This window comes from Acipenser ruthenus, chromosome 18, assembly GCF_902713425.1.
Source record: "Acipenser ruthenus chromosome 18, fAciRut3.2 maternal haplotype, whole genome shotgun sequence".
NCBI lineage: Eukaryota > Metazoa > Chordata > Actinopteri > Acipenseriformes > Acipenseridae > Acipenser > Acipenser ruthenus.
Genome location: NC_081206.1, coordinates 22,413,415 through 22,429,083, shown reverse-complemented (window position 1 = coordinate 22,429,083; position 15,669 = coordinate 22,413,415). Strand labels below are relative to the sequence as shown.

The following is a 15,669-nucleotide window of genomic DNA, read 5'->3' as shown; positions in this document are numbered from 1 at the left end:
AGTATTATATTTTTAAAATTATGCCAGGTAACTGAAAATGCAATGTGAAATTTACTGCACAATAACTTCTGTGATACTTTTTTGTTTCTTGCTGGTGATGTAATGCACTACCGTAAATGACTATCACCACTGAAGGAAAGCAGGCAACTGACATTGTACACAAACTTATTCTTGTTTACCCATTACAGTTAAAGAACATTTGCCAAATAACTTCTGCATTATTCTTCAGTCTGGTGTACTGTCTGCAAATCATTTACAAGAGGCAGAAGAATAACCAGTAGCACAGTGTCTGCATTGTGATGATCAAATCTCAAATAACGTGCTGGTAATGACATATGGATATCCTGGAACCTGGCTGGTTACTGGCAGAGTTCTTAGAAATTAAAAAAAATAAATAAACACCATTGTCTGCTGGCAACGGTTTGCTTGCTCACTGATCAAAACACCTGCCTCTACACTGTCAACACGGCAGCCAGGACAGCACTGGACTAGTCATCTATAAGGTCTTTAAATTGTTCTAAAGGGATACCTGACCATTCCTCAATGACGACAGCCTCAAATTCCACAGGATGGAAAGCTGCAACATAATCTGTTCAACAATGATTCGTAGTTTACTGAAATCGAGTAGGTTTGGCTACCTCAATATTTCTATCCTTGTTTTACACAGTGTCTATCTTTCACTATTCATCCATCAGTTTTTTGTTCCCTTAATTTATGACCACGTCCGTTGGTCGATGTTTAACTGGAGGTCTTAATGAACACAATGTGACCTCTAATACTAGTGCGGGTCATTGCCATGGCGATGATGAAGAAGCAGTGCTCTTGTGAACAGTCTTTTGGACTGATTTGTAATGATGTTATCCCTGTAAAATTAGATTTAGGTCGAGTCAGTGAATACATGCACACTCACTCACTCACTCACTCACACACACACCACCCACTAATACACCACTAACACAATTGACCCCATCCTCAACTAACATGCAGATTATCATAACAGAGTACTCTGGGTTGCTACTGCCTTCAGTACCCTTAGCAAAAGCACCAATAGACTACAGCATTACCAACTCAGCAGATTTTGAACAAATATTGTACAGAGGTCGATACTGTAGCAAACTGGTACCGATATGGTACCATAATGAATTACCAGTGTGTATTGGATCAAATCAACGGTGTGCGATATCAGTATGTGACAATATGTGGTACCATTCAACTAAAGCCTCATACCATTGTAGTCAACCTTTTGCTGCCTTTACACCTCAGTACAGAATCATTTGGTTGCCAATGTAATGAAACTTCATTGCCACTAAAGATAATTTGCCAAACATATTTTAGCTGTAATAACAGTCACTGAGGTGGCTGGCAGAAATGCTGCCAGGTCAATATCATCATCCAAACTGAGATGGATCAGCTCAGGACTCTGGGTGAAATATATGCAAATGTGAAATAAATCTGCTCAAGATGTTCATGTTGAAATCCAATCTAAATGATCCATTTCAAAATAAAAAAAGCTCTTAAACTATATTCCCATTTAAACTCTATGGTCTCACAAGGTATGGAGTACTGTGTCTAATTGAGACCTAACCAGATTCCATTATTTTTAACCTGGGCTAGATACATGTGATTGAATGTGTAGTCCACAAAAAAATAATTAAAAAGCATAAAACAAAAATGAATCACACAAGCAAGAAATGGTAGCTTTACCCTTCCCTTAACATACATGTATTTCAAATGTATTTATTTCAATTATTCATACTGTAACTATAATTTTATAAGCAGTTGAGTCATCATAGGGTGAAAAATAATACAGAACTACATGCAGATCAACAAATTTGAAACACATGGCCAAAGTCATTATCCAAATTCAGGACTGAGTAGAATTACATGTGCATGCTCTATAAGATTACACATTACTGTTCACTGCACGCTTCAAGCATCACGACTAGCCCATATTCATTTTAGCAACCAAGAGAGCATTTCAGGATCCTGCTAATAGAATTAATATGAATGTCTGCTTTCAATAAACTTAATTATGTTTACAAATCTTTCAATACAACAATGCAAATAGTCTTTGGGGTCCCAAATACATTAAATACACGATTTCAACAGTGGTCTAGTGATGGAACTCAAGCCATATGCAGTAATCCAGTTTAGGTGGCTGTTCCCTGCATAGGAAAGTGTGATATAATCAAAGCAGTGATAACAATGAGTGTCTACCCATTGATAATCCAGTGTTGATAAAAAACTGCCTTTTTGAATTTCTTGAGCTGTTTTTACTCCAGAGGAAGTGCACATGTCTAAGTTAATGTAGTGATCAAGGAAACTACTATGACAGATTTCCCTTTAATCAGCTTCCACTTTGCACAAGATGACCATCATTCTTTCCCTCCACTATGCAGTCAGACTTCAGGTAAATGGTAAGTCATTAGGCCATTTAATTCCCCAGAAAAAAAGTGATTGCGGTGTGATGGATTTTCTTCCAATACATGATGTAGCAGTTTGAACACCTAATAAATGACAAACCTGCATTTACAACCAATAAGGGTAAACTGCCATTAGCTCTCTAAAAATGAAGACCCTTATCAACAAATCCACAAAACATATGTGAGCCCAGCAAGAAAACAGGATTCCTAAACATTTTGTCTTTGACCAATCAGGAGAGATATTTTGAGAAGGTGACTCACTTATCATGTGACCAAGCAAGATGGCACTTTATTGATATGAAGTGTGAGTCTATTTAAATGATCTGAATAGTGGTGGATCTTAATAGCACCATCCTGATAGGTATTTAACTGGTTTTCTGAGGACTACTGTAAGTTTAATTGTAATTGTATTATAATGTCAAGGTCAATACATCACTCCTGGTTGAAAGCACCAGCAGGATTAATACAGAGTTATAGGTTGGTATTTACATCGGCACCTGATCACTAAAATAAGTCTGCATAACATCTTTTCAATGCAATATTAATGTCTTTCCGACTTATGTAGGGATTGATCGCTTGCTGCCTTGCAGCTCTCTCTCTCTCTCTCTCTCTCTCTCTCTCTCTCTCTCTCTCTCTCTCTCTCTCAGCTGCCTGCTCTCTGCAGCTGATGCCACAGTAATTACCCATTTTCCACACTGATAAATCTGTTCTGCAGAGGGCAAGAGGGTGTCAGGGAGAAGAAAAACATCTTCTCAGAACATATGGTCAAATTGGTCGTTTCCGTCTGATTCAATGACACACCCCGGTTAACTTGCAAAGAGAGTCTACGGAAACCATATCTATATCACAAAAAATCAACTCCCTTTCTATAATCCTTGCATTAAAGACAGTAAATCTCAAAAATCTTTATGATTGCATAGAATTTTTTAAATGCTCTCTTGTAAACTGTCCAATACTTTTCACAGATTTTCTTTGTATATTATTATTATTATTTATTTTTTAGCAGACGCCCTTTTCCAGGGCGACTAACAATTGTTACAAGATATCACATTATTTTTACATTACTATTATTTTTTTATAGTATGCATGCAGTAGTGTACTTTGATGTAGCTGACATGATTAATTTATAATGTCCCAACGTTAATAAAGCAACTACAATGTAGTATCATGACTCCCTCAGACATCCGATGGATGGATTTAATTGGATACCTTCGCTTATTCAGTAGTATAAAAACGGTTAGATGAGATACAGACAAACTGGTGATGGTCAATATATGCTCTAAACTGTTAAATCTTATTGTGGTACTTTATTCACCACAGCAGATGTGCTATCACTGTTACTGGGCAGCAAAATAACCACCAGAGGAGAACAGAGTGATTAGTGCCACCATTTTCTGCATTAGTGCATGAAAATAAATTGATATCAACAGCTGGCGTGTCACTGGCTGACAAGACTTGTTTGAATTGTGTGCCTCCAGTTTTAAAAACTTGGCAGGTCAGTGTAAAATCCTCAGAAAATCTCTGATAGGCAGACACCTCAGCATGCAAATACATAGCTAGTTTAGATACTGTAAACCCATAACTGTCTCTCATTCAGCCAATCACAAGAGAGAAATTAACGACGGTGAATTTTAAAGTTACTGCATTGATAATGTAGGGTTTTCACTGCTGTGAACTGATGCTTCCATGGTTTCATGAGCTTTTCCACTAAGGACATATTTACTGCAAACAATGCTCTGTTGAACTGAGGATTGTTCTGTTAAATCAATATTTGCTTCCACATGGCGGTTGAGAAAGTTGGCTAATTTAAATAGAAACCAGAGCATTGCAGAAATTAAACCACAGTACTGGTTGGTTCTTATACACCTTCAAATAAGGGTTTTTCTGGTTTCAGTTGAACAATATATCCCTAAGAGAAATATGTAGTCATTGGAAATGTACAGAAATTGCAACACTCCCTCAAGGAAGTCTTGGTTTCTACTATATAACCTACTGCATTCTTTGATTATTAAATTCTTGACTAGGCACTATAGTCTCCAAAAATCAGTTGCATGGTGTCAGTGCAGTGAACCAAACTAACAATTCTGGACTTTTAACAGCTCAGAATAGATATCACTGAATATTGTATAATGAAGAGGTTAAACTACAAACCCATGTGAAACATGTATGTTCTACACCTTATTTCCATAAGAGTTTATACTACTGCTTCAATATCTATACTACACTTTTACATGAAAGGCGCTAAAGAATAATATATGACATTGCAATGCATTGCATTTACCTCCAGCAGGTCTATCATTCGGGTCATCTGGGAGTAGATGAGGACTCGGTGTCCATGGGATTTCAGCCTGGTCAAGAGCAGGTCCAGAGTGTGCAACTTCCCACTGTCTGTAATCAAAGTCTCCTTGTCTGAACAGGAACAAAAAAAAAAACCACACTGTTAATCATACTGAATACCTGCAATAATTCAGCACTTGCCTTTTTGTGTGAACTTCTTTAGGGCATATCCAGTTATGAATAAATATTATAGGATATAGGTATAGATAGGGTTTATTGGACAGCGTTAAAGGTGCAGCTGATCTCCCCCTTTCAAGGGTTGTGCAGCAATACCGTACACTCTTTTACTGTATATACTTCCAGGTCATTTTCACCACAAATGCATATTTTTTCAGTGACATACAATATCAGTTTCATGAAAAAGAGCATCATGAACTACTGTACAAATCTATACACGGACGAACAGATATATAACCCCAGATTCAGAAACCCTCTTGTGCTAAAGAATGTCAAAGTTGTATTTTCAATTGGATATATGTAAAGCACTTACATACACTTATGCATTCCAAGTGGGAGATAATAATTCAAAGAGACTTTTTTGACGGATGTAAATGGTCATATTACAATAACCTGACTTGAGGAATTTATGAATAAATGTTAAATTTCCCAAAAGAAAATAAATGCACTTTTTTTTTTTCATAAAGGTTTTTATGGCAGTAACTGCCATAAATATATAATGTCACTAAAAACTTCATTGAGTATATTTCCAATACAACACAGATACTGAAATGTTGGGGACCTTGCGTTGGGAGGTCAGGTTATGCACGGGTTGATGAAGGGCCTCATCAGAGACCTCGAATGTGAAGCTGACCCAGGCCAAAGCACTTGAAAACCACTCTTTATCTAACAGCTGTGCTGGTCTCATGTGGAGCACACTGCCTCAGCAGAACTCCCATTCATAGAGACCACTCTTCACAAGACCAACCAAAAAAGAGCGCTAATTTGGCACCATTGGCTGATTTTGTAAAATAATATTAGATATAAGTAGAAAATCATCAAGCAGGAAGTGAGACATGTGTACAATACTGTATGTAAAGACAGACAGACAGACAGGCACATCCATATACACCCACGTTTTTATCAATACCTTGTGCTAAAGAATGTTTTATCTAACAAAGTTTCATCCCAACTGGATAAATGATTCTCTTCATAGGTGTAAAGCATCTGTACACAACCAGAGTGGGATAAATGTATGATGCTTTTTGTAGAGCTGGTGGTTAATACAAAATGCCTTTATCCAGCAATCTTTTCACTCCTCTACAATAACATTATTCTCTCTCTCTCTCTGACAAATGTAACTGGCCAATGCAACAGACAGTCGTGGCTGCTTCGCCAGTTCTCATGAGGTCAATCCAGAACAGTTATCTCCCTGCTGTGAATAGTTTTGCAAGCTACAGTAGCAACAGAGTCTATTAACACTCATACAAGCCCACTCATGCATTAGATAAAGCACTCTAATTTGTAAGAAGTGATTACAAGATGTCTGATTTGCAATACATTCAATTCATGTTTTAAAAAATATACATAAACTTACAACAGGGTTAAATAAATAGTGTTTGACTAGAGAATCCTTTTAGATGTTTCTATTAATGGTAAAGGCTTTCTACTCGTATCATTGCTGCAGCTGTGCTGTTTTCTTTTTACTTTTGCGTAAAGAAAATGATATTTCTCTGATTCTGAGTGAACAGTGAAGTTTTAAATACCTTGATATTACTTGCACAATGCAACAAAGAAGCTTGTTGCAACATTGGGCTGTTTTTTTCAATGGGATTCTGTTTTGAGATTTTTTCATAAAGTTTGAATCTGTGCAGCTTCTGTCTTCCCCACCTGCATGCAAATGTGTACTGCTAATGAACCCGGACCTCTTTCCAGTGGAGGGGGGTGAAGGTCACCCGCTTGTTGTGTCATAAAGGAACAAATCAGAGCCTTAATGAAGCCAAGGCTTCTGTAATAAATTATCATCTTCAGGACAGAGGCACATCTAAAACCTATAACCTACCTTTCTAAAAAGCACATTAGTGCAATTACATGGAATCCAGAATCCCTGTAAGTAGTATATCATACCGCATTTAATTTTCTCTCATCATTATTATTTATTTTTTTAACACTGTGGCGCAAATACATATATGACCATGTACAAAGAGAGATTGGGGGGTGGGTAAGATTCAGCTCATCCTTCCAAACTTGACTCATTTTGTATGTGTTTGTATTTATTGAATTACATATACACTGTGTATATAGAATCAAAACTTAAATGTCACATGAATGCACTTTTCATATCATCTAGATAATTACTTCAGAGGAGGGAATGAGTGGGCTTGATAGCTTGATAGATTTTCAAATAATATTTTGAGCTGCAACCTGACCAAACCGGAAAAAAAAAATCTTTGTAAAATGTAAACTGTGCCTGAGAAGTAACTATTTGTAACTGTAACTTTTTTTTTTTCAAAATAACTACTGTAACAATTTTGTTTAAGTAACTTGTAACTAACAGATTACTTAAAATAAATAAATAAATAAAATAAATAAACAAAATTAAATCCTGAACTAATATATTAATACAAGCCAACATTGTATGTTTTTTATTTGATTGAATGTTGTTTTAATTTGAACAGTAAATGATCACACATGCAAACATTCTCTGGTAGTATTTAGCCCCATAGGGATACAATCACAATACATACTGTACGTTATAGCACATGCACAGTTATAAAACTGCTGCTGTTGATTCATTCCATTATACTGCCCTGTAGGAACACATTTATAAACAATATGGCATGCAAGCTTGAGACAGAAAAGACAATACAAACTGTATCATGCTTCACCATCAAAAGTCATCTAATTAACATCATTAGGCACTGCAATCTGGGTTGTGTGTAATTGTATTAGGTTTTGATGATGAAATACAGCATAACGTAATGTGTAAATATCATGCAGTCCAGCCACAGTAATAACACTGTCTACCAGGCATAGTTTGAAGCTGAAGTCAAAATGTTATGACGATGCCCAGTTCCCAAGATTTTAAAACGAAAGATTCAGTGCTGTCTGTAACTTTATTGTAACAGTCCTGCAAAAGTGTGCTCTACATACAGCCCATTTCAGATTAGCATTCTCTCCAATGGAACATATCTTACCATCACACTGCATGACTTACAACTGTAATAGAATACAGCATTTGTTTAAATCAATGTTTAAAACTATGGAATTAAGCAATGACTGAAACACATTTTATTCAATTGTCGTAACAGACCAATTTGAGTTTCATCTTTTTCTCGAGGTTTCAATTCTATACAAACACCCTTTCTATGGGTACAGTAAACTGTTCTAAGCATCATTTAGCTAAACCAAACTGTTTATACCCAAAACAATCTTTCTGGAACATCACGTAATTCAATGTCTTATGCAAACAAATGACCGGTGTTTGACCCAATTAAAAATCCACCAGAACGGGTGTTTACTACTTACTGGAAATGGCAGACACGCAATTTCTGTTTTATTATACATAATATTATTAAAATAATCATGTTTCCATTTAGGCAAACCAAAGGCTGGAAGATGACGGAAGATCCCCTGGCAAACAGCTTGATGTAGTGAAGCAAAGGTCAACAACACAAAAACGTTTACACTTGAAATCGATAACTACATAAACAAAAACACAGAGAAACCATGACAATAGCACATGCGTCAGCATATACACATTGTTATTTATACATATCATGGCAGATAAATGGCACATGTATAACCCCGTCCTTCTAAAGCCTGAGCCAGGTTAATCACTGGCCTTCCACAGGTAATAGGGGTTTCTGCTCCATAGCCTATAATTCACTACCACACTAGCTGCATTGTAGATCTTAATCGACATATCAAATGCCACCTCCTTTTACTGCAATACAGTACACTGTAACTTCAGGTTAATTATGCAGTCAATTTGACTTTTTCTAAATGCTTTTCACTGCAATATTGCACAACACTGCACTATAAGCACTATAAATAGAATTTAGTCACACTTTTGAGAAACTCAAAAACTGATCGATTTTTCAGGGGGGTAAAAAGCTACATTTGAGTTGCAATGTCTCCATCTACTGTTCAGATGCTGTAAACGAACTCTACTGATATGTAACCAATTCTCAAATTCAAGTTCCCTGCTGTTTTCTCCAGTCTACCACTGTAAATGTAAAGAATCTGACTGACAGATTAATTATGGTTAATTTATAATGAGTTCGCTATTTATATAGCAGAACGTTCAATATACTCAACACAGAAAATAAGTGTTAGCTTTTTTAAATACTTTACGTATAAAGGGCCTCATGCACTAAACGGAGGTATAGTTACTTGAAATACTGTGTGGCAAGGGCAACCCATACTGCGCGCAAAAAGGAAGGTGTGACCGCTCCAGTCATTAATATGCACTAATAAGGCGATCAAAGTGTTAATTGTCTGCATTTGTCAGGCGATATCTTTTTAAATTAACGTTACATGCAAAATAATTAAGTAACTAAATCCAGTAGGCTTACAGCGTCGAAACACTTGTTCTGTAGGCTAATATAAATTTTCCTGAACTTGTACTTATATTGGGGCGTTTTGTAGCTTACGAGTCCCAAGTTGTTAAAGATTTTGTTTTACGGAAATGACCCACACAAGATCAGGGGGAGGTAAATTTCTAGGCAATTCTAATCTCGTATTTCAAGATTGGCAAACTAGTACATCAAAACTGAATTAGAAATGTGTGCAATGTGATGACATTTCAATATTTCAAAACCCCACACTCTGCCAGTTCAATTCCATGAAAAAACTGTAGTTAAAATTAATTAAGACTGCTGCTTTGAATACGATAGCCTTACAAGCTCTCACTGTAAACAACAATGTAACCCTCAAAGTTTTGCTGATTTCAAAAGAATCAGGATATTTCCTGCTATTTTACAGGAGCACGTTTTTCTTTCAAAGAACAGGAAGGGAACCAAATGTTTCCCACAGACTTGGAGAGAGTACCAACGTGCTTTCAGACGATTTCTATGACTCTGGAATCTGGGTCTGGAGTTTGCAATAAAAGAACATCTAAAGCTATTGTAAGCGTGTCTGTATACAAGATTGTTTAGCCCTCCTAATTAATGTTCTAAAACAAAGTTCTGACTAACAAAAGTTTTTTTTTTGTTGTTTAAAGTACAGCCTACTTTTATTATTTGATGAAAAGATTAAACAAACGCTTTAATATTTTTCAAAAATATACTTGAGCAGTATTTATTTATGTTCACAAAGGTCTGCAGAATTGATCTCAGACTGTACCGGTGTGTATTTCTCTTTGTCTGTATACAAACGTGTAGGGGAATGTGGGTAAAAATGCATGAGTGGCTGTATAAATGTGTACAAAACACAAGCTTGCTTTTTTTCATTTCATTTTTGGTAAGATTCTTTTTAGGGTTTTCTTAATTGCAGACCACATTTATTTCCTCTTGAATTTAAAACAGCAACAACTAAATTAAGTTCTATAACTACACTATTGTTAAAGTATGTGTAAAAAGTCTTGTTAATATCCGGGCATCCTTTGATCAACACATTTACAAAGGTGCTTCCCTCCTATAGAGGTCCAGGATTCTGCCACTTCAGTACCCCAAGTATCTCAAGTTCAAAATGGTCCCAAAGGCAGGGTCCCTCAGCAGATGACCAATGCCACTTTAGACTCAAAAAAAGCACTACAGAGTTGCCATTTCACTGAACAGACCCCTAAAAACATGTTTTTGTAACACAAAGTGAAGTACAGTCAATTTATTACTTTTTTTCTGTTTCTAAGCATTCTTTAGTAACAGAGATATACAGCTTCTTGCACTGGGTTTCGTCATTTGTCCGTAACAAGGGTCTGAATGGCCGTGGGATCCCAGTTCGACACACCTGATGTAGTAAATTATAACAAATTAGCTGACGACAGTCTTCTCTGGAGCCAGGAGTGTTGTGGGATAGTTCTAATCCCCAGCTCGCCCTTGCCTTGGTCTCAGCCTTTGGTGTGACCTTGCTGAAGTTTTTACAGACATTTTTTGCCCAGTCTGGGAAAGATCAAGTGATTTGGCACAGAGTGGGTGTTTTTTCCTCTTGGAGATCTGTGCACTTATCTTGATCATTTCACAAAGGCTAAACTGTTTATGTTTCGAGCTGGCCTTAAAGAGGCAGCATTATTAAATAAATTGTAATCCCTTCTGAGCAATGTTCTGATCAAAAAGTAAGTGGCTTGTAACTAAATTACCAATCATGAAAATGCAGCAGAGGAGGGCTGTAAAACATTACATACTCTCCACGGTCTCAGTGGAATTCAGAGTCTGGCATATTTCATGATTGTCTAACTGCATTTTGCTTATACAAGATGAATATTTTACAGAAATAGCAAGAAAAAGGATTAAAACATAAGACCAACAAATAGAAGAGTGGATTTGTCTATTACAGCCACTACACCCTCACCCTTCTGTACAGTAATTTTGCTGATATAACAACCCTTTACAGTCATACCTGGGATCCTTATGAAGGACCAGCCGTGTCGCGGGTAGAGTGCCATCACACCCCCAGGGCTCTCAGGGAAAAATGACGGTCGGTGTCCCACCCAATTGCTTGCCAGCTCTGGAGCTCCGTACAGGAAGCACTGCTTGACAGTGAGACCCCCACCATCTCTCGTCATCCTCCAGTCATAATCAGCACTGCGGTCATTACAGTACTGATCCATAGGGACTGCTGTTACCTAGAGAAAGCAAGAGAGAGACAGAAGCACTGAGAAATCTGAACATAACATTTTCAAAAGCAACTGAAAGGACAACAATAGGGGGAAAACAATATAAAAAAAGATTCATACACACACAAGAGGCATGGTGTTCATATATTTTTAAAAGGAGAAAACAACTAAGTAACAATTTCTAAATTTTGTAACATTAACTTGGACTCTTCTACTTTAATCAAATGAGAGTACATTTAAAGACTAACGCACACTTGTCTTCATTCCTGTTTTGGGAAAAACTTATTTTGTTTTTGCTTTATTACCATATTGAAGCAAAACACGGTGTGCTACAGTAATAACGCAATGGCATTTAGGTAGGTTAGCAGGTAAATTTTTCGTTTCTCGTTACCGTTTATCAGTTGTTTCTATCTTCCCAGCCCTTTGCTTGCGAGTCTACAGTAATTGCTCCCAGTTGAAAAAGAGTGCTTCAGTTTGTGAACTGAAACTGAGGTTTTATTTACTGTTTTGCTGTCTCTTGGGACAGTTCAGATTGCCAGAAAAAAAAAACACTATCAGCGATATATGTATATGTTTTGTTGCATATGTATATCATTTTAATAGTAACCTTCAATAAATGCAATCAGGTATCTCTGCATTTATCTATTTAGTTGAAGAAAATGGCCCAGTGTTGACCTCGAATGGCTTGGCTGTTCTTTACCTGAAAAGGCTACGTGTGCACCTCCGAACCAGCAGCGGCCCACAGGCTGCTAACCTTTTGAGGGGAAATTCCCTGGAATTGAGTTCACTTGACAGGGAGTAAGAAGGGGTCAAGCAGACATCTCCTCTTCCAGACTGTTCTAAAACAATTGTGTTCTCTTTACAATAATGGGAACTATTTGAAGTAGAACAGTACTGTTTCATGGTCAGATAGGTACAGTATGGAAACGTTCTTTATAAAGTGTGGTAAGTTGCAAAGCAGAAGCGTATGTTTAGGTAAACTGACATTAACTCTTTCAATACGAAGTAACTTCGCAAAATATTACTATACAGTCGTGTCAATGTCTTGTAAGGAAACCAGTCACACAAAAATGAAATAGGCACAGTTAACTGGTCTGTTGCTGAGCAGTTATTTCTCCTACACTAGCTGTTTGCTTTTTTTTAGTGGCGACGTCTGCCGAGTTGAATGAATTCAATAAAAGTTTTAGCTTAGTTATTTCCCAAAAGACATGGAAATATACTTAAACATTCATAGAATGCTTGTTGAAAATAACGATACAAATAATTATTATTATATATGTTTTTATAATAATGTTAAACATTCAAACATTTTATATTTTTTAAGATGATAAAGACATATTCATTTTTTATGCTAGCATTGCTGGGATAATGTCAGCCATCACAAATGTGGTAAAAGTGGGATTACTTGTGCACGGCAAGCTGTCTGATCTGCCGGTATCGTTCTTAAACAGGTTTATTAACCCTATTTAATGGCCATCGAGACAAAGATTAGGTTTCTAAATTCAGTCTTCATGTCTCTAGTGTATTTAGAGCAAATATTTACCAGCATGGGCAGAGACAGAAAGCAGCATTATAAAGCAGTGGCACTCCTTGTCAAGTCCCTTTCTCTGAGGCTATAAACTAGGTTACCTATGTTGCTTTGGTAAACTACTACTGCTATATGATTCTAAGTATACATAATACTAAAATAACACTTTCACTCAAATTGTTCCATAAATCTATATGTACTGTACCTGTAAGTTTATAAACCTAAATATTTGCTCCTCTAAAATATAATTGTGTTTAAATTGAAAAAGTTTAGGGCCACTGTTTAGATCATTCTAGAAAAAAATACTACGACTATTATTTGTTAGTTTTTATTTATACTTGTGTTTTACCAATTACTATTAACACATGTAATTGTTTGCACTTCCTTTAAATTTATGGTATGCTTTTATTGCATAAGAAACACTCCACACTAAAATGATTTATGTATAGTATATGAGGGATATGGTACATCTTGCTCTTTGTGACAGTTTCTAGGCCGAGCGCTATGTTTTAAGCAGGGCAGTAAAGTTCTGTATCTATTCTTTCGATGGTGTTGACAACAGGACTTGTTTCCTATGCTACTACTGTGTGCTGAGTCCCTGGGGAGTTCACATTCAGCTTGGGAGACTGGGACAATAAATTCAGATTTGGGCAAACTGGGGTTAGGCATCTAGAAACTACAAGTACTATATAAGGACATGAGTTTACTAGGAGGTATGTGTGGGAATGAGATGGTAATCTGGTTAGGTTTTGAGAACCATATATATAAAAACACAGTTCCATCATTGCTCAATCAGAGATGTGTTGCAGATCTTTCTCTAAATACCTGCCTTTATATGCCTGAAGATGTCTGCTTTACATGCTTAATCATCTCCAAACTGCACACTGATATCTGTTATATTCACAAACCTGATAACACTATGTAACACAATTTTTGTTCCTGGGTAGTAAGTATTATTTCCTAATTGCTTATGCCTCAAAAGTATAGAAAATGGCTATTACTCCCCACAAACTTTGCTTTTGTGACCAGGACAGTGATATTTTGAAATTTACCTATTTCCAATGAGAAAACGGGCGAATTTGTGTCTTTTCGTTCACATAAAGTCAGAAAAAAACAACATATGAATCCAAATTAACATGCATTTATACTAAAGTAATACAAAAATGACTACAAAAGATTTAGAAGCGAGTAGTGTTTCGAGATTTACGATTATACTGTAAATCACTTTCACGAATCAGCCCCCAAATGTAGTCTCCCATCATGTTCTCGTTATACTGTCCTTGGTAGCGGCGTTCAAAGTCCAGTATATCCTGGTGGAAGCGCTCGCCTTGCTCCTCCGAGTACGCTCCCATGTTCTCCTTGAATTTATCAAGATGAGCATCAAGGATATGGACTTTGAGGGACATCCTACAGCCCATTGTGCCATAGTTCTTCACCAGAGTCTCAACCAGCTCCACATAGTTTTCGGCCTTGTGATTGCACAGGAAGCCCCGAACCACTGCGACAAAGCTGTTCCAAGCCGCTTTCTCCTTACTAGTGAGCTTCTTGGGGAATTTATTGCACTCCAGGATCTTCTTTATCTGTGGTCCGACAAAGACACCGGCTTTGACCTTTGCCTCAGACAGCTTAGGGAAGAAGTCTTGAAGGTACTTGAAGGCTGCCGACTCCTTATCTAGAGCTCTGACAAATTGTTTCATAAGGCCCAAATTGATGTGCAGTGGTGGCATCAGCACCTTCCGGGGGTCCACCAGTGGCTCCCACTTGACGTTGTTCCTCCCCACAGAGAACTCGGTCCGCTGTGGCCAGTCCCGCCTGTGGTAGTGAGCCTTGGTGTCTCTGCTGTCCCAAAGGCAAAGATAGCAGGGAAACTTGGTAAAACCGCCTTGGAGACCCATCAGGAATGCCACCATTGCAGCCTCTTGATGCCATCTCAGAAAAATACAGATATGTATCCATTCAGGCAGCTGGAACTAAACTGAACTGGTGGGCTTAAGGCCCCTGTATTTATACTATTTATATTACTGGAAAGTTCTAGAAAGTTCTAGAAGTTACTCCAAGTTTACTCAGCACTGAATCTATCTGGAATGTTCTGGAAAATAGGTAAATTTCAAAATATCACTGTCCTGGTCACAAAAGCAAAGTTTGTGGGGAATAATAGCCATTTTCTATACTTTTGAGGCATAAGCAATTAGGAAATAACATTTACTACCCAGGAACCAAAAAAAAATAAAAAATCTGTTACACGGTGTAACTAACAAAGCATTATGGGTTGGTTCTAGAAAGTAAGGTAGTGTATCCAATTGGTTAAAGTTCATCATTCATCAATTTTCTGTTCAGCAGCTGTTTTATGAGCTTTGTTTGCAGATCACTGGTCTCGTCATGGGTAATAAAACTCAATACATGTCACTTCTCAGCCCTACAACTACAATTTGAAATGACGCAGCTCATCCATCAGTGGCTTCCCTCTCTCACACCTCAAATCCTGTTGAAAGACTTTCCGACACAGCACTTAATCCCTAGCTCGCTGTTACAGATCATTTCTGCTGGTTCTGGATGGGCAAACCATGCACAATTTGTTAATCTCAGATTGCACTTATTGTCAGATTGTTTCCTGCCATTATAATAAAAAGTCAAAATTTGCTTTCCCAAAGAATCAGCTGCCAAGAGAA

At 37.2% G+C, this 15,669-nt stretch overlaps 1 protein-coding gene across 3 annotated transcripts in view; it reads right to left on the bottom strand.

Moving 5' to 3' along the window:
- The window catches only part of LOC117422997 (chromatin-remodeling ATPase INO80-like), a 46,784-nt gene that overhangs the window by 6,496 nt on the left and 24,619 nt on the right, over nt 1-15,669 (bottom strand). For all 3 annotated transcript variants that reach the window (XM_058991563.1, XM_058991565.1, XM_058991564.1), the window contains exons 26-27: nt 11,256-11,481; nt 4,705-4,832 (exon numbers count right to left, since the gene is read on the bottom strand). In XM_058991563.1, the coding sequence (XP_058847546.1) occupies nt 4,705-4,832; nt 11,256-11,481 (354 nt within the window). The remainder of the gene's footprint in view (nt 1-4,704; nt 4,833-11,255; nt 11,482-15,669) is intronic.